At 44.3% G+C, this 23,592-nt stretch overlaps 1 protein-coding gene and 1 non-coding gene across 5 annotated transcripts in view; both read left to right on the top strand.

Moving 5' to 3' along the window:
• Nucleotides 1–23,592, top strand: part of RICTOR (RPTOR independent companion of MTOR complex 2) — a 153,517-nt gene that overhangs the window by 90,383 nt on the left and 39,542 nt on the right. For all 4 annotated transcript variants that reach the window (XM_088455256.1, XM_088455255.1, XM_088455257.1 and 1 more), the window contains 12 exons: nucleotides 26–113; nucleotides 2,419–2,509; nucleotides 4,296–4,362; nucleotides 4,439–4,519; nucleotides 4,804–4,904; nucleotides 5,042–5,207; nucleotides 5,509–5,610; nucleotides 13,142–13,188; nucleotides 13,333–13,468; nucleotides 16,218–16,417; nucleotides 19,304–19,430; nucleotides 20,162–20,326. In XM_088455256.1, coding sequence (XP_088311382.1) covers nucleotides 26–113; nucleotides 2,419–2,509; nucleotides 4,296–4,362; nucleotides 4,439–4,519; nucleotides 4,804–4,904; nucleotides 5,042–5,207; nucleotides 5,509–5,610; nucleotides 13,142–13,188; nucleotides 13,333–13,468; nucleotides 16,218–16,417; nucleotides 19,304–19,430; nucleotides 20,162–20,326 — 1,371 coding nt within the window. The remainder of the gene's footprint in view (nucleotides 1–25; nucleotides 114–2,418; nucleotides 2,510–4,295; nucleotides 4,363–4,438; nucleotides 4,520–4,803; nucleotides 4,905–5,041; nucleotides 5,208–5,508; nucleotides 5,611–13,141; nucleotides 13,189–13,332; nucleotides 13,469–16,217; nucleotides 16,418–19,303; nucleotides 19,431–20,161; nucleotides 20,327–23,592) is intronic.
• LOC148478875 (U5 spliceosomal RNA) lies at nucleotides 9,042–9,156 on the top strand. Its single transcript, XR_015872021.1, has one exon. It is a non-coding gene; the product is annotated as a U5 spliceosomal RNA (small nuclear RNA).

Below are 23,592 nucleotides of genomic sequence, written 5' to 3'. Positions count from 1 at the left end.
TTGTGTGTTGTTTCCTGTCGTACAGCGGGGTCTTCTTGAGGTACTGTATGAAATATTTCGCCTCCCTCTTCCTGTTGTAACAAAGGACTTTATTGAGGCTCTGTTAAGTGTAGGTAAGTACAGCAGTGTGCATGTGGTTTCTCTGTGTTCTTCTGCTGTATAGTCATTTGCATCAAGCCAAACATGGTTGTGATTCCTTTTGCCGTTGTCATTCGGTAATTGGTATGCTAGGCAAATTAAATTCACATTGTTCTCCATCTTGCGGCTTCAGTGTCTCCTGATACCAGGCAACTTAATTCCTTACCATGGGTCTCCTCATATTCTGCTGTTTCTCACTTTTTCTTGCAATAACTTGGGTTCAAATAAGCAACTTATGCTGTTAACATGTTAAGTGGTAATTTACAATACTGTTAAAATGTGGTCCAGCACCCCATATGTGGGAATGACACACATTGTTGGTACTTTGGTACAAAGTTACCTACACACTCTTACAAGTCAATGTCCCCCTGACATCAAGACTCATCCTACTCTACTATCTGATGGAATAGGTGACATGCATTATCGCATACTGCGCCATACCATTCTGCAAGACCTGGCTGTATTGGCCTGGTACTAACAACCTGAGACTCAGTGACAGATCCGGAGGGGGAGATAGGTGGTCAATTTAGGGGGGGTATTTTATTAGCCGCAACAAATTGCCGGCAAAAATCCCCGCATCGTGGGGAAAGGCTATTTAGTTAGCCTTCTTCCCGTGCTGAAAAATCGGGACTCGCGCGTAAACACACTGATTCCCCGTAAACTGCAGAATCAATGGGTTTTTTTTTTCCCTGCGCGTGATCCCCGATTTGGGTTTTGTATGCCCGCAGAGCCACGAGGTTCAGTCCGACTGCGTGGATTTGTGCGCTGGGTAATTCCCGCTAGCTGAATAGCTCCGGCGCGGCAATTAGCCACGGGGTGCTTGAATACCCCCTTTAATGTCACTCCATCTACTACTGAACTCTGGTGGACGGCCAAGTGCCATGCACCAATCACTGTGCTGCTGCTGCGGCCGGCAGCTTTGTGTTTGTGCCAGAGAAGCAGGCAGAGGGTTCTGCTACATCACTCTCAGTTAGAGTGACTGGGCATTATCCTCTGTACATCAGCTGCTGGTTACTTCTGCATAGTGGCAGCAACAGGCTGTTTGACACTCCCCAATGCAACACTGATGAGGCTACCCTGTTGAAAAATGGGGAATCAGATTCAGTGCCTAGTTTTAGGTGCTTCTCCCCTTATTACTAACGTCCTGACTTGTGCACACACTCATTCCCTAATATTATATTCTACAGGAAAAATAGGGATTTGTTGAGCCTTCTGTATGGCACAGCGATGCAGCAGACGGGATGCAGTCAGGATACTGGCAGGCGTTATCCCGCCCTCCGATATCCTGACACTGACAGCCCGACGGGACTAAAGGTAGGCGTCGAAATCCCGACGCCTATCATTAGCCCCACTACGAAATACCGACCCCCGGCATACCGAACAAAGGTAAGCCTGGTGTCTTAGCGTCTAGCCACGGGGGAGGGGGGGGGAGTTGGGTATAGGGTCCGCCGAGGGGACTTAGGGGTAGGCACCCCCGGGAGGGTTGTGTTAGGGTTGGGCACCACTAGGGGGGCTTACGGTTAGGCACCCCCCTGGGTGGATTAGGGAGCGGGGAGGGGGGTTAGGTTTAGGCACCTGAAGGAGGGGAGCTTGGGGCTAGGCGTTAAGGGGGAGGTTAGGGTTAGGCACCACTAAGGGAGGGTTAGGGGGGGGGGGGCGGAGGGTTAGGTTACTTACCAGCCCTAGTCGGGAAATAGGTCCGTCGGGACTCCGCTGTCGGTATTTGATCCGGCAGCATTAAATACCGATTCCGCAGCAGACAATAGATTTGTTTCTATTACTCAATTTTTATAATTAGGTAAGGAAATTATTAATGGTGTCCATTTCATGTGACATTAATGTGTGACTTGGAATCCAGTCACTTTATTTTAAATAACGAGGCTCCTTCCCTTGGGATTTCCTTACTTTGTCATGTTGAGGTCACTAATAAATGAACTTTAGACCTCTACAAAATAGGGGAGAGTTTGCATGTAGCCTGCGGTGCAGTGAAACCATGTTCAGTAATTCACGTAAGCAAGGATGGGAGTTTACTTTATTAATATAGTTAGAAGGTGGAATTCTCCTCTAACAACAATTCATTTACCATAGATTATTGTTACTGCTTAATACGTGAGGTAAAAACAACATTTAAAAGGTTTTATTTATATATATATATATATATATATGTGTGTGTGTGTGTATGTGTATATATATAATATATATATATATATACTAATGAATGTATTAGAAACACATTCTTGATAATTCATTGTATTATTTTGTTTGTGTCCATAATTTAAGACCCAAGTCGCTTTCAAGAGTCTTGGAGGCTTTCAGATGAATTTGTAGCAGCAGAAGCTAAAGCCATTCTTCCACATCGGGCGCGTTCCAGGTATGTGATGAGGATCGATGTTATATAATCTATTGGCTGCTGGCACTGTGACGATTTGCAGTGTGTGGTTGCTGATGAGCAAAGGAGGATGCAAAAGAGTTAGAGCTTAAGCTAGGTACTACACATTAGACGACTTGCAAACGAGGCAAAGTGTCGTCAACGATTACCCTTGAACTCCCGGGCAAATGATATAGTGCATACACACTGCAATCTAATAAACGACCAAACAATATATCTTGCAACGTTTAGTGGTTAGATCGTTAACTATATAATGTAACCACATCGCATGGTCGTTTGATAGTGCGTAAACACTGCACGATCTGTCGAGTCGTTAATGAGATTGACAGATGTTCTTGCATGTACAAAAGATCAATGCGACAAACGAAAACGCTGGAGCGCCCATAGTGCGTACACACTGGTCGATCTGAATGATTTGTCTTTCCGATGCGTCCAAATCGTTCAAGATATCCTCTAGTGTGTAGAGGCCTTTAGAGTACAGGTGATAATGACGGCACAGGTTAGATTTTATTTTTGAGGTACTGGCGTATTGATCAATAAACCTGTTAAAAAGAAGTAAATTATAGTTGATATAAGTTTTGTGATACCATTATAATGATCGATCTATAGTTTATATGCTTTTCCTCCTGCTTGAAGCCACTGCTTGCAATAATTGCATGTGATGCATATATTTGTTAGAGGACCGATATCGGAACAGCACAGTTCCGTAGTGTATTAAAAATGGGTCATAGGTCAGGCCTGGCCAACATGTGGCTCTCCATCTGTTGTGAAACAGCATGCCCTGCCACAGTTCTGGCATTCTCTAATAGCAAAACTGTGGCAGGGCATGAAGGGAGCTGTTAACAGCTGGAGAGCCACTGGTTGGCCAGGCCTGTCATAGGTCATCAGTTGTATTGGGTTGCAGTCAGGAAGCCGACGGTCACAATACTGACCGCCGGCTTCCCGACTGGCAAATCCCTGCAAGGTACAAATGACAGGCATCAAAATCCAGACGCCTGTCTTTAGACGTACGCCGAGAGCCCAACACCCGGCATACCGATCGAAGGTAAGCCGGGCGTGGACAGCCCTTATAGGAGGGTTAGGTTAGGGGCTCCCGGGGGGTACTTAGGGTTAGGCACCACCCCCGGGAGACTTAGGTTTAGGCTGCGGGGAAGGGGGGGTTAGGTTTAGGCACTTAAGGGGGGGGGTTAGGGTTAAGCACCCCTAAAGGAGGGTCAGGGGGTAGAATAGGGTTAGATGTACTTACTTTAGCTTCGGGATCTTCACCCCTGCCGGGCTTCCGCTGTCGGGATTTGAACCGCCGGCAGTATAACATACTGATTCCGTTGTATATAGGTAATATTTAACAAGCCTTTCCAATGCAGCCCCATACAGTGTATCACTCCACTCTCACCTGCAAGTAAAATAGTAGTTCAGTTCTTTTCCCATTTACACTCTTCTAGGGGCCATCAGTATCTTATTGTTTTACTCTATTCATACAATTATTGGAAGGTGGGCTCGCTTATGTGACATCTGTCTGATGTTTAAATGTGTTTTTAGGCACCTCTGTGCGCGTGTTCTCTCACACAAGGGTACATGTGTGTCTGTAATATTTCCCTCACGTGTTTCTTGCTCTTTCATCCGACCCGGGGGACACTGCTGCTCTGGGTTTTTCTGGGTTGCGTTAGAGCAGGGCTACCCCTGATCTCTGTCTGGAGACATGGGACAGAAATGTAGGGTATAGATTGATTTCTAATATCTGCCCAGTACCTGTATATTTGTTTTACAGGCCTGATCTTATGGACAATTATCTGGCCCTGGTACTATCTGCTTTCATTACTAACAGTCTATTGGAGGTAAGCTTGAAACAAAAGTGACCTGCTCGTGAAACACATGTTCTAGACGTGATGTCAACTGTGCGACTTTACATAGGGGCTGGTGGAGGTGATTACAAGCAGCGACGACGATGTATCGGTCAGAGCCACCATCATCCTCGGGGAACTCTTACACATGGTATGAGAGCACAGTACGGTCTATTGTACATCTGTAGTGTATGTCAGAGGAAGCACTGGTGTTAGTGAGATAGATATTCTGACCTACGCAAGCAAGCAAGCCATCCTCAAACTGCGAGCAATGTAAGGTTTTCTTTTTGCCCTATAAGACTTGAGATGACTTACAGACAGCATTGGCGGCTTCTGTGCGAGATGGGTTTGTGACCCTCTTGAGTTTTCATTGATGTTGTAATATTTATGTAGCTGATATAGGGATCTGATATTTGCTCTTTTACTATTCCTCAGGCGAACACAATCCTTCCCCATTCACACAGCCACCACTTACACTGTTTGCCAACGCTAATGAACATGGCAGCATCTTTTGACATCCCCAAGGAAAAAAGACTGTAAGTATGTTCGTGTTATTGGTAACAGTGATTGAGCTGGAGATTGTTGGCTAATGGGTTTTGCATGGTGATCACGTAGAATGTAAGTTAAGATTTCCGTATCACTAATGAAGGCGCAATGTTCGCTGTGTTTGCAGACGAGCTAGTGCGGCTTTAAACTGCTTGAAACGCTTCCATGAAATGAAGAAACGAGGCCCCAAACCGTACAGCCTGTATCTGGATCACATAGTACAGAAGGCAGTCACTACCCATCAAAAAAGGGATCAGCACCTACGTATCCAGAAAGACATATTCATCTTGAAGGCAAGTCTGTGTACAGATACCCTCTCTAGCGGCTCATCCAGGGGCCGTAGGCTCAGCCGTGTATTAAGGAATTGGCTTCTTTTAAGAGTGTAAGAGTAAGGCTTCGAGTAACAGTCTTTAAGACGATGGACGATGAATAATACTTGAGCAGCATCGATGCATGATTTGTCGATTATACTCATCTGTTTCGTTTAAGTTAATTGTTCTGTGGGATGTAGCAGTTTTGTGGCTTATGGCTTTTACAAGCTTAATTGAAGTGAGGGATATTCCTCTATATAATATATTGTTTGTTTGCGTTTAGGATACAGAAGAAGCTTTGGTGATGAACCTACGGGACAGTCAGGTCCTCAATCACAAAAATAACCTCGAGTGGAACTGGAATCTCATAGGGACCATTCTTAAGGTCGCTGTTGTATAACATGTTTTCCTGTATTGAAGTTACTTGTAGAACTGGTGTAAAGTTACAAGATAAATTCATTTACACTCAGTGGCCACTTTATTAGATACAGCTGCTCATTAATGCAAATATCTAATCAACCCATCACATGGCAACAATTCCATGCATAGGAGTATGCACACATGGTCAGGAGGTTCAGCTGCTGTTCAGTGCAGTCACCATGTGCAGGAAATATGATCTAAGCGGCTTTGACCATGGAATGATTGCTAGATGGGGGGGTTTGAGTATCTCAGAAACTGATGACCACCTGGGATTGTCACGCACAACAGTTTCTAGCGGTTACTGAGAATGTTGTGCAACCCCCGAAAAAAAAATTCAGTGATCGTCAGTTCTGCAGGCAACAATACTGTTAGTGAGTGAGGTCAGAGGAGAATAGGCAGGCTGGTTGAAGCTTGACGGTAACTGAAATAACCATATGTTACACCAGTGGTATGCAGAAAGAGCATCTATGACTGCACAGTAGACTGAATCTTGATGGGGCTTCAGCAGCAAAAGACATCACTGGGTTCCACTACTGTCAGCTATGAACAGGAGTCTGAGGTTCCATTGGGCACATGCTCACCGACTCAGTACATTTGCAGATTGGCCCGATCAGGCATCATGTTTGTCCAATCTCCATTTCCACTGCTACATGCTGATGGTAGGGTCAAAATTTGACATACAACACGTGAATTTATGGCTCCACCCTGCCTTATGTTAATGGTTCAGACTGGTGGTGGCAGCACAATGGCGTGGAGAATGTTTTCTCATCAGGCCCATTAATACCAATATAGCATCATTTAAATGCTGCCAGCCTACCTGGGTATTGTGGAAAGGGGGCCCTAGACTGCACACCCTGAAAATATACGTAATGGGAGGTGCTACCTGGGTATTGTTCCTGACTGTGTGCATCCATGTATCATGTCATCATGGGCCAGAATCTAATGTTTTTAGGACCTTCTTGAATCCACAGGACAAAGAATTCAGGCTAGTCTGGGGTAAAGGCCCCCATACACGGCACAATATCTTACACGATATGGACGTTTTTGATGGATCATAACGATCAATCGTATAAAAAGAGGCGTTTTCATACACGATTACTATGCCGATGCGAGTCCCCGGCGTCGTGTATCGTCATCGTACATCAAATGGTTTTGCAGAAAGATTTCGACCGATCGTGTATGATGTGACACACATCGTTCGCACTTTTGCTGATGTACGATGTCCTTGGCCACTCCCATCGTCTGGTTATTTGCTGCATACGATATATATCTTAAGCGATTTGCTATCCTTTAAGATGCATCTAATCGTATGGTCGTTTATACAATCGTTCCTTTCTCCTTCATCCACTAGGGGACACTGGAGTTCAAGACAGTGGGGTATAGACGGTGGTAGAGCAGAGCCTGGCACTTTAAATAATTCTGAAGTGTGACTGGCTCCTCCCCCTCTATGCCCCATCAGCCCCAGTTTTTAGAATGTGCCCGAGAGAGCCGGTCACATAGGGCTGAGCTCCAGCCCACTCTTAGTATTTTTTCTTTTATTTTCCTTTATTTTAATTTCTAGCTTTCACAAAGCATTGAGGACAGGCTGACAGAGTACTGCGTCTGTCAGCCTGCTACATGGAGGCATCAGGTGACCCGCCACCACTAAAAAAAGAGTGCGTGTCGGAGTCCCAGGCACCCTGGCAGTAGCTCAGGGAGGACACGCCACAGCTTAATATAGAGGCTGTGTCCGTGCTTCCGAATGCCTAGCCGCAGCCCTGATGCCAGCAGTGGTAAGTATAGCTCTGTTCCCCTTATGGGAAACGGAGTTTAATCTGCGGCCCCTCCGCCCCCTCCCAGGCTCATGTGGCATATACTGTAGTATATCCCCTCCTGGAATCCTGTAACGCCGCTAGCGTTATTACAAGGGGCGGAGCTACCGCGCATAGAGCGCGGATACCAGTACAGGGAGACTGTTCAGACAGTCTGTAATGTTGCTGCCTAGCAGCATGCCTGATCCCTGCACGATGAGCGCTGTCTTACTTTATAGAGCCTGACAGCGCTCTGTTTGCTGCTCTCACGAGAGCCGAATCTTCCCTCTGCTCTATCCCCACGAGGAGGGAGCCTGCCGCGCCCCGCTACTCCCATAAGGGAGTCTACATAGCACCAATTGGCGGGGCTTAGGGAGCTACTCAGCGCGGCTGTTCCCTGCCGCGCTGGTGCTTGTAGGAGCGCTGGCTTCTGCACACAGCCGCCAGGGAGCGAGGCTGTTATTCACAGCGCTCTCGGCTGCGGGTTGCGGCGCCGGTGCTTGTATGAAGATTGCACCGGCGCTGTCTATTTCATTCCCGCTCCACCACTCGCTTTATGCCTGCTATACATTGTTTGCGCCCCGCCCGCTTATTATAGTAGGGGCAGAGTCTACTTCATGCTGGCTTGCACAGATGCCGCCATACTCCAGGAGTATTATTAGCATATGCACCTGCCTTAAAAGGAGCCGGGGCTTATTGCCAGCATCACCTGCATCCTCACTCTGGAGTTGTGTGGGGGGTGCAACCCTTAACAGGGTTGTGGGTTTTATTCCCAGTACGCCCTAGCTGTTTGGAGTTTGTATGTTCTCCCTGTGCTTGCATATGGCCTCTACCGTTTTTTTCTTTCCTTAAGCCTACAGCACCTGGTCTTATTAGGTTTAACGGCACAACTGTGGAGTTTGTACTTTAACCTGCAGTCCTTATAGAGATCTGGCTCTGCCTCATCTCGGTTATATTGCAAGTAGTTCCCCTACGGAACTGGGCAGTGTACTGGTTTAATATTATATAATAAAAAAAAAAAAAAAAGGACCCGCCGCCACTATTATAGAGTGAGTGTCCGGGTCCCAGGCACCCTGAAGCACGGGGAGGAACATGCCACAGCCTAATATAGAGGTTGTGTCCATGCCACTTTGCCCACCACATATCTATCAGCGCCTACGGCCACACGCCCGATCTCGTCTGATCTTGGACGCTAAGCAGCGCCAGGCCTGGTTAGTACTTGGATGGGAGACCGCCTGGGTATTCCAGGTGCGACAGGCTTATTACATTGAACATCTGGGGCAAATATGCTTGATGTGTAACAGAATAATGCAGTGTGTTTCTTCCATCTATAGCTGCCAGAGATCACTCTGCCTAAATAGTTGGGGCCACTGTTCTGGCTGCTGCCAGAAATGACGGTTATTGCATATCTTTAACCCAAGGTTAGCACAAGGGTGCGTCCCATCCCCAGGCTTATGCCTCACATTGGCTCGCCTTAAGAATGAGCCGTACTCTTCTCATGCACATATGTGGCTGCACATATGTTAAATCTCAACAGCCTTCGGTGCTTACCTTAGAAGGTATGCATCTGTGCATCTATAGGGATTTATATCTTATTTATTCCCTTATACTGTGGTTTCTCTTCAGATCGAATAAATCTTTCGCCTTTTACTTAAGATTTCCGTGGAGAGGAACAATCATGAGTTTCATGTAATTTTTTGATGCCCGGCAGCTGCTGGGCTGCACACACAAGAAGTAACGTATGGCCGTTGTAGTGGTTGGCATTGCTGTCTCACATCACTGAGGTCATCTTTTGATTTCCATCATCTGGAGCCAGAAGGGCACACCTGATAAAGCGAGTACACCGGTAACGGAAGAGTCCCAGGATCGCAATCAGTCTGGGATAGTACGTTGCTAACATTTCCTGCCCCAACACCGTAGCAGAATGACGTCCACGCGCGGCACATGAGTAGTCTCCCTGTGTGGAGGTAAGCCACATGTATGTATATACTTGTATTTTGTACTAACCCTGCGTTTAGACCTGGGGCTCAGTTCCTTCTAACTATTGCCCGTGTTATATTTTTCAAATTATATCGCCACCTACTAATCTTGTATGTAGGTATGCGTAGGCATGTAGGGATTTATGTATGTGTTAAGTATATATATATGTGTGTGTGTATATACAGATGTATGTGTGTGTGTATATGTATATATTATTATATATATATATATATATATTGCTTCTTATCCTTACCATTAAAGCAGGGGTAGGATATGTTCTTATCAGTTTTATGTCTGATACCTAGTATATTTAAAGAGGATGCTGCGATGGGAGGCTGGACTCTCCTGATCTGGTAGTTTGTTCTATAACTCCGCTTTACACCATCTCTCCCTAGGGATTGGGTGGTGTGTGTATATTATGTATATAATTATGGATATGTGTAGGTATTCCTATACTTCCACATTCATTAAGATACATCTTATTCCACGTCTGGAAAGCTGCCAAGGTTTACCAGAAGCTGTCGCTTATATCCATACATATTATATGGTGGCTCTATAGATTAGAGACATGTTCTGCAGCTTACATAGGATAGTCAGAGACTCCTATGGCATTGCTTTTAGTATGGACTCTATACATGTCCAGGGGCCTTCCTGTATGTCCACACATGTATATAAGGATATGTACTTACACCTGCCTCGGGTTATAGTCCTGTTTCCATCAGTCTATATCTACAGTGTCCACTTCAGGGGACCTATTAATTACAACTACACTCTAGGGCGCACTTAGTAACAAACTTGTAAGACACTAGGAATGCAATGTGTGTATATATAGATATAGCATGCTGATCTCCTGGTGCGGGATATGTGTATGTGTGTATATGTGTATATATATATATGTAATGTAGCGTGCGGATCTCCTGGTGCAGGAGTTTGACAAGTGACTTACTATGTCGGTACTAACTCTTCCTTTCAGAGAGTTTGCCTTTTCATGCAGCTATGTTTATATGTGTGAATGTGTATATATACTGATATATTCCCGTTCCTTGTATGAATTTTCCTAATAATTGGAGAAATCTGTTTTTGCCCCTGACTGGCGTTATCACTACGGATATATCTCTTCTTTACTTGGGATAATTAACGCATTCTATGTCTATGTACAGGTACCTTTCTCGGTATCGATTCTGGTACCTTATATTATTGTCTTGTCGCATATCTCACTACAATAGGTATCTGTAGGTCACTTGGGTACATTTCCTATCAGTACATAGAGAATCCAGGATCTATTCCATCCTCATGGCTTATTTAGTTAATTTACATGAGGCCTAGGGCCACCCGTCGATATAGGCAGGGTCTGGCCTGGGTTGTATCAGATTGTGGGCGTAATACACACTTCACCATTATAAGTGTTAATGTAAGGGTACACTAGCAGACCGTTTTTGGGGTATGTGTAATCTCTATATGGATACATATCCCTAATGGAACAGGCTCAGGTATAGCGTCCTGTTGTACGACCTTCTTGTCTCCATTAACAATTTGCTAGTTTCTACAGTATTTTCTTCTGCAGCATCTCCAGACTGAAGTCCGTGCTGTAGAGCATTGATCTTTGCCACTGAGGCTACTCTCTGTACCTGACGTGGTGGTTTGCTGTGAGATGAATAAGGTCAGTGACATCCTACATAGCGTCCAGAGGGCTTCTGGTCGCTCACAGGTAAGCGGGCTTACCCCACTAATGCCTCGGCAGATGCTTTCTTTTTCATGCATCCTGACATAGCTGTTGTTCTCTCTTATGCACCCTAGTTGCTGTCCTAGCAGCCTTCCGCTCTTTTAAATCAGTTGGCTGTACACTTTAGAGCTTTCCTGGTGTGTGGGTGCATAATTGCAACATTGAGATTTGTGACCCTATTCTACTGGAATCTGTTGGGGTTATGGACTGAAGTACATCTATGGGCTAATGCACATCTTTACTAAAAAGTGTGACAGTCTCTATGTTCCATACAGGGGGCCTGGTTTGTTTCCTGTTCAGTATCTGTTGATAATTCAGCACACTGACAGGTACCTGAATGGTACCTTCATAGTTGTCCTAGTGCTTTAGCCTTGCGGATGGGATACTTCCCTATATTGGTAGCTCTCCCTGGGTGGAGGTGGCATCCGTGCTCTTTTTCTGCTAAGGGTATCCTGGGTGTTTTCATACTATGTTCAGGCCAGTTGTTGGTACTGATTACACTCTACCATCATGAAGGAAGTTGTCTGCTGTTTGACAGGATGGGTGGTACTGCCGTCTGACCCACTGGAAGGAATTGTAGTCTCAATCCTCTCGTATCCGCCTCTGCCTCATGCCAGTGGGATCTCCACTCGTTGACAACTTCTATGGTTTAAACCTTCCACTGGTTACCAACCCTTTAGTAGTTGGACCTCGAGAATGGTTCAGGGCGACTGTTAGGTCGTGATTCTTGCCTCCTTGTTTGCTTTGTTAGGAGTCTGTGGACAGGTCCAGCTCTGTCTCTGTATATTGGTCTCATTATACTTTTATCTATATGATGTCCCGCAGTGCTGGGATTCTGCTGTCTGAGACTGTTGCAGCTTCCTGTAGTTGTCGCTAATACGGTTTTCTCGAGTTTTGTTCTCATGTTACTGCCATTCTATGGATTCTAGTTGGGGTTTTCTGCTCCCAACGGTCTTGCTTGGTCTGTTTTTGGCTGAGCTTACGGTGTTCTGATGCTTTTCATCTGCGGGTACTCTCTCTAGCCGTATTCCATTGAATTTACGCTGTAAGTTGTGGAATGTCTGTGACTGTTCAGCAAGGAGCTCTGATTGTCTCCTGGCTCTACGACATGCCTCCAGTCTTGGGCTGTCCCTGTTTCGGTTGGCCGGGAGGTTGGCAAGTACTCCGCGCTTCCCACCCGGGAGGTTGGCTTTGGGACGTCCCCACTGTCTTGAACTCCAGTGTCCCCTAGTGGATGAAGGAGAAAACAGGATTTTGGTACTTACCGATAAATCCCTTTCTCCGATTCCACAGGGGACACTGGACGCCCGCCCAGCGCTGCGTTCCTGCCGTTTTGTTGGGTCCTTATCTAGTTGTGTGACTGCATGTGTTCCATGCAGAGGGTTCCTCTGTTCTTCAGTCGGTATTGTTCCGTTCTGTGGTCTTCTCCTTCTCCTCATTTTCCTATTGTCTACCGTCTCCTCTCGGGCTCAGTTCTTAAACTGGGGCTGATGGGGCATAGAGGGGGAGGAGCCAGTCACACTTCAGAATTATTTAAAGTGCCAGGCTCTGCTCTACCACCGTCTATACCCCACTGTCTTGAACTCCAGTGTCCCCTGTGGAATCGGAGAAAGGGATTTATCGGTAAGTACCAAAATCCTGTTTTTCTTTACACAAATCTTACAGAATGTCAAGGGTAGAATTTTCAAGGGAAATCGTATGCGAGATCGGATCTTCTACAAAGCGCACCATGTATTGGGGGCCTTAAAAGTGGGATTCCACTCTGTAGTTGAAAAGTGTTTGTGTCTCTTACCCTATCTGCCTGGTGATTGCTCCATAGACACCAATGTAGCAGTGTCACCTTGGGTTATATTCTCACGAAAGTGGCAGAATCCTTATTCAGTGTGTAAATCTGTTGGCTTTTGACCACCGTATTTCTCAGACATGGGAGTGTCCTTGTTTAAATCAGCATGACCTGTGTATAACATCCTAGTTTTACATAAAAATGTTTGTTCATTTTTCAGTGGCCGAATGTGAACCTGAGAAACTGCAAAGACGAGCAGCTGCACAGGTAGAGAATCGCGCGTCCTTTCCCATGTATCTGGATGGTATTGCTGCCCTTATTGTGCTATGTACAGAGGTTTTCTGAACTTTGAAAACTCTGGACCATTAATCCATTTCTGTGACTTGTTTCTTTTTGCTCTGGTTACTAAAGGTTTGTCCGGCGGCTACTGTATTTCTACAAGCCCAGCAGCAAGCTCTATGCCAATTTGGATCTGGACTACAGCAAAGCCAGGCAGCTGACGGTGGTAGGATGCCAGTTCACGGACTTCCTTCTGGAGTCAGAGGAGGTGAGGCACACTTAATGCTGTAATAACATGGAACACACAAGAGAGCCTGTGTAAAACGAAGCTTACTTGTCACCTCTAGTTCTGTACAGTAACCTACATGTGTCAGTGTACATTTACATCTACCACGGCACTTAGTGGCCCATCTCTCTTTAAGGACATTCATACAGTATACTGTGTGTTTTGTGCAACTACAAGTCCCTGCTTGATTACACTGTTAGGGGGAAAAAGGGAGAGTCACAGTTTTCTTATTTCAACTGGGATGTTGAGGGGGGTATCCACTAGACGATTTAGTGGAACGATAACGATATATAATCGTTCGATAATCGTTTGAAAATTTGGTCTTTTAGAGATCTATCATCGTGCAAACATGCTGGTCAACCTGACGATATCGTCAGGTTCAGCATGTTTGCAGATGATTCATTGTCCCTGCACTGAAGGACATATCGTTCAGTGTGGGCACCCTGCAGTGTAGTGAACGATAATGATATCGTTATCGTTCAGTCTTTTCACTGTCGGGTAGTGGATATCCGCCTTTAGAATCCACGTTATGGGCTCTATTTATCATTGGTGGACCAGTGGGTGCGTTCCATATTGCTGCATATCACAGAAATAGAGACTGCAGTTTCTGAGCATTGGGTTACAGCATTTGGCCAGCTCCTGCACATCCAGGGAGATCTCTTTCTTTTCAATGGTCCCTCCTTTATAGCTTATATGTAACACCAAATCATATTTGCATTATCTAATGGCAAAAGGCTTTGAGCCTCTTTGCAGTCCCCGTAGCAGGCTAGGAGGACTGCGATAACATGAGAAATCTGTGAGTTCTATCAATACGATGAAGCGTTGCTGACTCCATTCTTCTGCAAAAAATTAAGTTGTCACTGCTTGATAAATAGGTACCTATATATTTTACTCGTGTAATGTCACTTTCGTATATTTCCATATTCTTAAACATGCTGGGGGTATTTTGTTCTCAATAAATGTTGTTGATAAATTCCAGAGTGAATTGTAGCCGCAGCCCCTGAACACTGTCTGTGTTATCCACGCAGAGTTTTAAGTTCCCTTTGATGTTTATACCATATGATTTCATGTCATTCCAATGGCCACTGAACCATGAGTCCGTTGTTGCTCAAAGGAGCCGCTGATCGCCACCGCCATGGCAAATTAACATTACCTGTAATGTGCGTCACAGTCGCCTTTCACTCGTCTCTGAAAGAAAAGCATTCAGATTGATCAGCTGCGGCAGGGGGACTGTAGTAGTATTTGAAAGTTTATCTACACAACTTTTAGGTGCACACCAATTGTGCTGCATTTTTTTCAGACTTTATAACGTGATTTAGAGGTTAATGTATCAAGCAGGGGAGAGAGTGGAGAAGTGGGCCAGGAGAGAAGCTTCCCATAGCAGCCAATCAGCTTCTACGTGTCATTTTATAGAATGTACTTGATGATAGTGTACTTGATAAAGGCTAGCTTGAAGCCAATTGGTTGATGGCAATTGTGGGGTTTAATGTGAGGTTCAAAGATTCAATGTTCAAATTAGGGATGTGCAGGCTCGGATAGGTTCGAGTTTGCACGTTGAGTTCGGATTTTTCCCTCCAAAAAAAGGGAACTCAGAAAGAGGCTAAACGTCATCTTACATGGACGAACATCATCATTCGTCCATGTAAGATGACGTTTAGCCTCTTTCTGAGTTCCGTTTTTTTGGAGGGAAAAATCCGAACTCAACGTGCAAACTCGAACCTATCCGAGCCTGCACATCCCTAGTTCAAATATTTAATATTCAAATATTTAGCATTGAAACATAATGGAATATACTATAGGACACTAAATGTGTTTAGCACAGCTGTAAAATATGTGATCTCGTAGTACAGTTATTTAAATGATTAAGCCAAAAATTTGCAGGTTAAGATCTCGTCAACGATGATGAAATAAGTATCGTCTGATGTGAGGAGCGAGGGGGCTTGTGCCAGTCCTTGCTATATACTGGCATTAATAGTCATTGTGCCCACATGCTGAAACTTTCATTTTTTCTGCTGTGAGATATTTAAATGACTCAAGGAGCTGTCAGAGCACTTTATTAGGGTGTTGCTGGGATAGCAGATGGCCAAAAAGTACTTTTCCCTCAGGTATTGGTTTTTATAGTTTTTGGAGGTGGCTGTGGCCTGGCCTCATTGTAGGGGAGACGTATCATTATAGTGGAGAAGTTACCCATAGCAACCAATGCACAAGTAAGTTCTATAAACTGATAGGTTGCTATGGACAACTTCTCCACTATAATGATACATTTATTTATTTAGAACGTTTGTTATTTCTCCACCTGTTTATAAACAATAGGCGTAACTTTACCAATGAATAAAAACCTATAAATGTTTGGTAGACTGTAACAAAGACCGTCCCAGGGTCCACTCCATTCGTTTGATTTATACTTAAGCGGTACTCAGCCGAGTAATATTTCAGCGCAAAGCTGACGGACGGACGGACGGACTTTGAAGAGTAGAGATGGTGGAAAGGAATCACTGCAGTCACACACAGGTCACACAGTATGACTATAGGGGCAGTTGACACAGGTAGGGTGAGGTTCTATGTATGTGCTAAGCATGGATATTGTCACATTTGTGTGTAAGGAATCTGCCGGGAAAGTATTTTTTGGCTTGTGAATTACCCCCACTGGCTCCTACGATTGCACCCTATGTAAAGTAAGATAGAGAAGTCTTCATGCTTGGATGTGTCCTTACACATATATTCCACCCAGGACGGACAAAGTTACCTGGAAGAGCTTGTGAAAGACATTGTGCTGTGGTTATCCTCCTCATCGGGATTGAAACAAGATCGCAGTCTCCAGAACAACGGCTTAATGAGCACGCTCAGCCAGCACTACTTCCTCTTCATCGGTGCGCTCTCCTGCCACCCCCACGGTGTCAAGATGCTTGAGAAGTGCAATGTATTTCAGTGGTAAGTACTTTGGAGGACAATGGAAGCGATTTCAATAGTGCCAGGAAGGTGTTCCCAGAGTTATTCAATTGACCGCACTGTGCCCTGCACTTAGTCGGGAGACGCCGGTTACCGCGCCTTAAGCCTGGTATTTAGTCACGGTAATCTGCATTCTCCAACTTAAGTGCCGGCTGCTTTTAGCGCACGCGCTAAACTGGAAAGCAGCATTGCGCCCCTAATTTAGTCGGATTTCTGCTCGCATCTCAGGATGGTGCAAACAGAAATCCTCTAGTCAAGAGTTTATAGCGAGGTAAGATGAATAGCTCCGGGATCTACACTAAGTTCAGGAGGTGACCGTTCACACTCACATTAATGGCTATATGTAGAGGTCCTCTGTACTGAATTTTGCTGTAATCTCTCTGTATATTTTTTTTGTTTTTTAATTTTCCTGCTCCAGTATATTCAAAATGCTGCATGACGTGTGTGGCTTGGGTTGTGTGTGTTTCAGTTCAGTTTCAAGCTCTTGTCAGATGACACAAATATAATGTATAAGTTAGGGCTTGATGAGGTCTCTGCAGGTACAGATGTGTCCACATACATCTATCTATCCTCTGTGCGCTGCAAGATTGTTATTATTATTACATTTTATTTATAGGGCGCCACAAGTGGTCCGCAGCGCCGTACATATACAGTAAAGGGTACACAGAACATTACAATACAGTATCCTAAATATAAACCGAGCACAAGTAACAATTAGCAACACAATTCTCCATACACAGTACAGCTCTGAAGGTGAAGGCTGTCATAGAAGTGCTAGAGAAGAAGGCTGTGAGACAGTGAGGAGCTTACAATCTAGGGGACGCGTCGTTACACATAACGTGTGAGTGCCGTGTGACTCTGTAGCTCTGAGCGTCTCTTTGTGCGGCTTTTTTACCTTGGAATGCGTCTTATTCGCACAACGATGTGAGTAGGCTGCACAAGCAGCTTCTGCTGAGTAAAATGATATGCGGCATCTGCATGGGAAACGCTACATTAGTGTCAGTGGCTGTGACACTGTAACGTAGCATTTCACATGCTGATACACCCGCAGTCATACACAGAACATAAGCAAGCCGCATATCATTTTACTCAGCAGAAGCTGCTTGTGCATCCTACTCACATCGCTTTGCGTATAAGAGTCATTTGAAGGTAAAAAGTTGCCCGAAAAGGCGCTCAGCGCTACCGAGTAATTCCTCACCATGGCGCGACATGAAGGGTTGTTTAACACTCAAGGAGGAGAGATGTATGAGGACACATCTGTAGATCACATATGGGGACAGGTGATATTTTTTCTGTTTTTTTTCTGCTGCTTCTCCCGAGACTCGAAAAGAAATCGCCATTAAGTCGGGCTAATTGAATAGCCCCCGACACCCAGGTCTCCTGTGATAATATGCTAATGACTGCAATCGCAAAGCTATAATAGAGACGCCCAAAGCCAGCATAGAGATGCCCACTACCACTTTCACACATGCGTAATACCTTGCAGTCCTGCGTATACATAAGGAACATTGAGTAACATCGGCCCCTCACGCAGAATTACAGCAGGTCTGACCTTACTCAGAAATCATTAACATGGTCGCACGCAGTGAGTACACAAGCTGTGTAAGCCGTCGCACTGGCTAATTTATGCACGCCCATGCAACAGCGTTCAAACGGACAGGCGCGCCTGCGTTTCTCCAACCACTCCCCCGTCACTACTCCTGAACGCTGACCTGACGTCACTCACTCTGCGATGGCTTTGTATCTGCGTAGGTGAACCTAGTGCGATTGTAATGCTAACTCACGCACGCGCGGTGCATGAGCAGTGCGCAGCAATCAAGTCTGCGTACGCTATCGCAATAGTGATCCATGCGGAATCAGGCCCTATGTCCGCCTTGCAGTGCTGACCACTACTGCTTAATCTAGTCTCATGTCCTTTAATCTCGTCGCTTTAAATTTTATATTAGCTGTAATGTAATTACAATGGGGTATGAATGAAATGTCCTGTGTGTAAGAAACGGTGTCACTGAAAGATATATTGAACTTGCTACAATGTAACCTCACTTTTTTCCCCATATCAATTGAGAACATATAATGGAGATATTTCCACACTGCGAAAATCAAGCCAGAACTAAGGAAATTGAGATCTAAAAGAAAAGTAATACAGTAATTTACTAATAAATGATCCCTGTACACATTACACAAGATGCGGAAACTGCAGCTTTGAATGAAATGTTTCCAGATTATTACTGACATTGCTAGTTCTAGGTAACTACTGCCCATTTGCTTTTGGAGAAACAAATTAATATTTCGGTCATCCTAGTTTTCAGGAGAAGGGGATGGAATTATTTTTAGGTAATTCCCATTGACAAAAAAAGACCGAAAAACCTAATAAATAAATTTACATTTATTCATCCATTAACCAGAGGGAGATTTATATGGTAAGATCCTTTATCCGAGCAGCTGGGATCCCAAGCATGTAATTTGGGGGGAGGGGGGCAGGGTTGGAATATGGACCTCTTTAGTGAGAGGCTTTCCATTTTACAACGTGTAGATAACACCTGACTCTTAACCTTGAATCCATTTTTATTACTTGTGTAATTTGGTTTCCTGTATGGTCATTACGGCGGTCCATCCCTTTCCAGAAGACTGGCGTCTGCTCCCTATACCGTGTGTGTTACACCTGCAGACAGTCCCAGGGGCTCATTGCTTTTCTCATTCCCAATAGACTGCTTTGCTCAGGAATAATGCAGAATGTATGGATTGTCTGCCTGAGTTAGAGAGCTCATGTGATAAACTGTCTGACACGTTCTTTCTCACCGTCTGAAGCCGGGATTTCTTCAGAGAGCTCCTTGTTTTATCACTTCAATTATTTATTTTCTGTTGCAGTCTCCTCAATCTGTGCTCACTTAAAAACCAAGACCACTTATTGAAGCTGGCAGTGTCTAGCTTGGATTACAGCCGAGATGGGCTTGCCAGAGTTATCCTGTCCAAAACCTTAACCGCATCCCCTGACGTAAGTCTGATTATTGCCATATATTTATTTTATCCTGCACTGCTGCTTTCCTGGTGTATTGTTTCCTAGTCAATCAGTTTATTCACATTTGTCAAGCAAACTGTGTGATTTTTATTGTCATACTGGTGTAATCTCTCTCTCTCGCTCAGCCCAGCTCTGTTTAGGTCCCTTGTCGTGTTTGTATCATGAGCCGTCATACATCTAGCTTCAATACGCCACGCAGCGCAACTTGTCTGGCGTGAATGAGTGAGCCGCCAGGCCCCGTTATTTTGCTCGCGTAGGACATCTTTTTTTTGCCGGAAATGCGTCCTAGGTGCCATGTGACTAGGACGCACCAGTAGACTGAGCTGATTAATCTGATATGCGATATTTGTGTATCTGTTCGCACCGGAGTCTGTATATTACCCACAACGGAACCTTGAATAAAAAAATTTAAAAAAAAGCTGTGGCCGCTACATTGTAGCTACAAATTCAGGGACTCAATCGCACAGATATATACAAGTGTCGCATATTAACCAGCACAGTCTACTGGTGCGTCCTAGTCACATCACATTGCAACTTAGATGCATTTTCAAAAAAAAAAAGACAGCTGGCGCTCTCAGAGACTTGCGGGATTTGGCGCGCCGAGAGGGGCTTTTTAGCGCGACTGCAGCAAAGCTATATAAGGGCACATATGTATGACGTAATATGATGCGATGCAGAAGTAACTGTAATATGCTTTCTTTGCGCAGAGTTGCCGTCTGTACGCCACAAAGCACTTGCGAGTTCTCCTGAGAGCCAACGTTGAGTTCTTCAGCAACTGGGGGATTGAATTGTTGGTGACACAGCTCCATGACAAAAGCAAAAACATATCCTCAGAAGCCCTAGACATTTTGGACGAGGCCTGTGAAGATAAGGTGATTAGAGGAAATACCAGTGCGTCATCTCTGTAATGCAGCTGTTACCACCAAGTACTTTCTCTGCACTGTAGTCTCAAAAATATTATTGACACCACACGTCGTCTAAATGTAAAATACCTGTTGAATTATATACAAGGAAATGAGGCACAAAACGGGTGTAACTTAGTCTGCATGCAATAATGGTGGTTTTCCGAGATTTGTTCGAGTTGGCAACAGTAGTAAGCTTATGTCAGATGTATACGTCCCCATGTTGTCAATCATTTTACTGTGTCCAACAAATAAATTTGCTATTATGCCACGATTACAATCCATCTCTCTAACATAGCAGAAATGGTTGTCTCATGTACACAAGCAAAAAAGTTTAGGACACCGTCATACTATACATCAGTGCGCCGGCAGGTGCAAGTGGCAGAATCACGCACATTACCATGGGCTCACACTGTTCTGGGCTTGTGTAAAACAAATTCAGACAGTGGGCCAAATTCAATTCGCCCCGATAAGCCGCGTTTGTGCGAAAAGCTCCCACTTGTGACATTTTTTCGCACTAATGTGAAAGTTTTCACTATCTCAGAGCAGGTGAAAAGTTGTGCAAAATCCCTATTTTTGCCTAAAAATATCTGACTTGATTCAGAACCCCTTGGGCATCCGCCCCCCCCCCCCCCCCCACCCTAATGACTAATTAGGCAATTAGCTTAAATTATCCAATAATTATGTCATTTTTGGGGTGAAATGTAAGAAGTGTTGGAAGATGGGTGTAAAGTAGTGGGTTAGGTATTTTGGGGGGCTGTATGGATGGGACAGGTGTTATTAGGATTGCAGGTGCGTGGTTTTTTTTAAAAAAATGCATTGTTTTGGGCAAAAAAATATATATACTTACACCCATTTTTATGTACCCCCAATTTAACTGCAGCGTTTATTGTTCCCCAAAATTAATGCTTGCTATCATTTTGTCACTGTTAGAGAAAAAGGCATACAACAGCCATTTGATACAAATTAAGACCCCCAAACCCTTTTTGGTCACTAAAACACTTTTATACTATTACCTAAGTTAGTTTAACTTTTTGGGGGTACAGGCTGATTTCCCCATTTTCAGGGAGTGCAGCGTAAGGCTGGGAGAGTGAAGGAGCAGGGAAGCTGTAATCATACTGCCGGCATATACGTATCAGCAACATACTTATCCCTACTCCATTACCACGATCCCCAGCTAAGACTCGTACCCAACGCCTCTCTATATTTGGCCGGCCAATTATATGGACCTTTCGATCTATGTAGCCACACTATTGTGAACTAGGGCTATGGTTTACACTGACTGATCATATCTAATTTGGAAACCATATTTATACATCTAAAACAACAAAGAAAGTGGTGATACGAGATGTAACAGTGACTTTCTGTATTTATTAGAGTGTGGTACAGTACATCTATTGAGTAACGTTTTATAATACTGTTGTAATATATTGTTTACAGATGTGTTTTAAATGAGTAGAGGGAATGTTTGTCACTTTCTTTTTAATATGCTTTGATTTATTTAATAAGGATTAAATATTGTTTGAAATTGTTATCGGGATATTGTAATATAGCCGCTCTATTCTTTATACTGGGCTGGTTCTCACTCTGCATCCGGGCCTTTAAGTGTGTCCGTTTCAGCAGCTCATGAGAATTGACGATGCTAAAATGAAATTGAGTGGGTGGGGTCGGCTTTTTGGTTTCCTGTTCCTTCCTTTCACTAATCCCACTCTTTTAGGGGTGTATTTACTAAATTGCTGGTTTTTTAGAAGTGCAGATGTTGCCCATAGCAACCAATCAGATTCTAATTACCATTTATCTAGCACCTTATAGAAGATAATAGCTAGAATCTGGTTGCTGTGGGCAACATCTCCACTTCTAAAAGCCCGCACTTTAGTAAATATACCCCTTATGTCTTCAGATAAATGAATTTGAATTTATATGTAGAATAAAGACTCTCATGACAAATTTGATCATACAGAAGCTTAAACTTATCCTTTTTTGCACCGTATGGTGCGAGATGTCTTGTACGACATTGACTCTCCGCCGCGGGTAGCGATTTCCAGGCTTAAGTACTTTTTCACAAATTTTCCGTCTTACTTCGCTAAAAGAGTACTAAATACTGTATTTAGGACTACCAAAAAGAATAATAACCTGGCGCTGATCTTATTTAAACAAATTAAGCTGAAGCTGCAGCTCTCTAAAAAGGAAATCTACTCAAAATCTCCTATCTGGCACATAGAAAAAACATAATATAAAAGAGAGCGCTGAGTCAGCTGATAAATTTGAATATGAACTTAATATAAATCCCCCTTAATTATAATATATATAAAATTATTATAACCATAGACCAGATATAGACCGGCAATATTGTATCCAATAAAACATGGACCCCAAGCATTAGGTATATATCACATAAAAATAAAAACCTGATAAGACTTAGACAACATGACACTTGGTACACATAAATAAAGGCCAATTCTAAGGCAGTATCCGTAAATGTTACATTCAGCAGAAGATTCAGCAGCTTTTGTAATTTAATGGATATAAAATGTAGCAATTTTGTGCTCCAGATGCAGATTGATACACAGTATTTTTCCTCCACTGCCTTAATCCATTGTCGGCAGTATGCTGCCTTAATCCATTGTCGGCAGTATGCTGCCTTAATCCATTGTCGGCAGGATGCTGCCTTAATCCATTGTCGGCAGCATGCTGCCTTAATCCATTGTCGGCAGCATGCTGCCTTAATCCATTGTCGGCAGCATGCTGCCTTAATCCATTGTCGGCAGCATGCTGCCTTAACCCATTGTCGGCAGCATGCTGCCTTAACCCATTGTCGGCAGCATGCTGCCTTAATCCATTGTCGGCAGCATGCTGCCTTAATCCATTGTCGGCAGCATGCTGCCTTAATCCATTGTCGGCAGCATGCTGCCTTAATCCATTGTCGGCAGCATGCTGCCTTAATCCATTGTCGGCAGCATGCTGCCTTAATCCATTGTCGGCAGCATGCTGCCTTAATCCATTGTCGGCAGCATGCTGCCTTAATCCATTGTCGGCAGCATGCTGCCTTAATCCATTGTCGGCAGCATGCTGCCTTAATCCATTGTCGGCAGCATGCTGCCTTAATCCATTGTCGGCAGCATGCTGCCTTAATCCATTGTCGGCAGCATGCTGCCTTAATCCATTGTCGGCAGCATGCTGCCTTAATCCATTGTCGGCAGCATGCTGCCTTAATCCATTGTCGGTATTCAATTTTA

Source organism: Taudactylus pleione, unplaced genomic scaffold (assembly GCF_031769625.1).
Source record: "Taudactylus pleione unplaced genomic scaffold, aTauple2 ptg000647l, whole genome shotgun sequence".
NCBI classification, from domain to species: Eukaryota; Metazoa; Chordata; class Amphibia; order Anura; family Myobatrachidae; genus Taudactylus; species Taudactylus pleione.
Note: the sequence above shows the minus strand (reverse complement) of the source record. Positions and strands in the feature narration are given on the sequence as shown.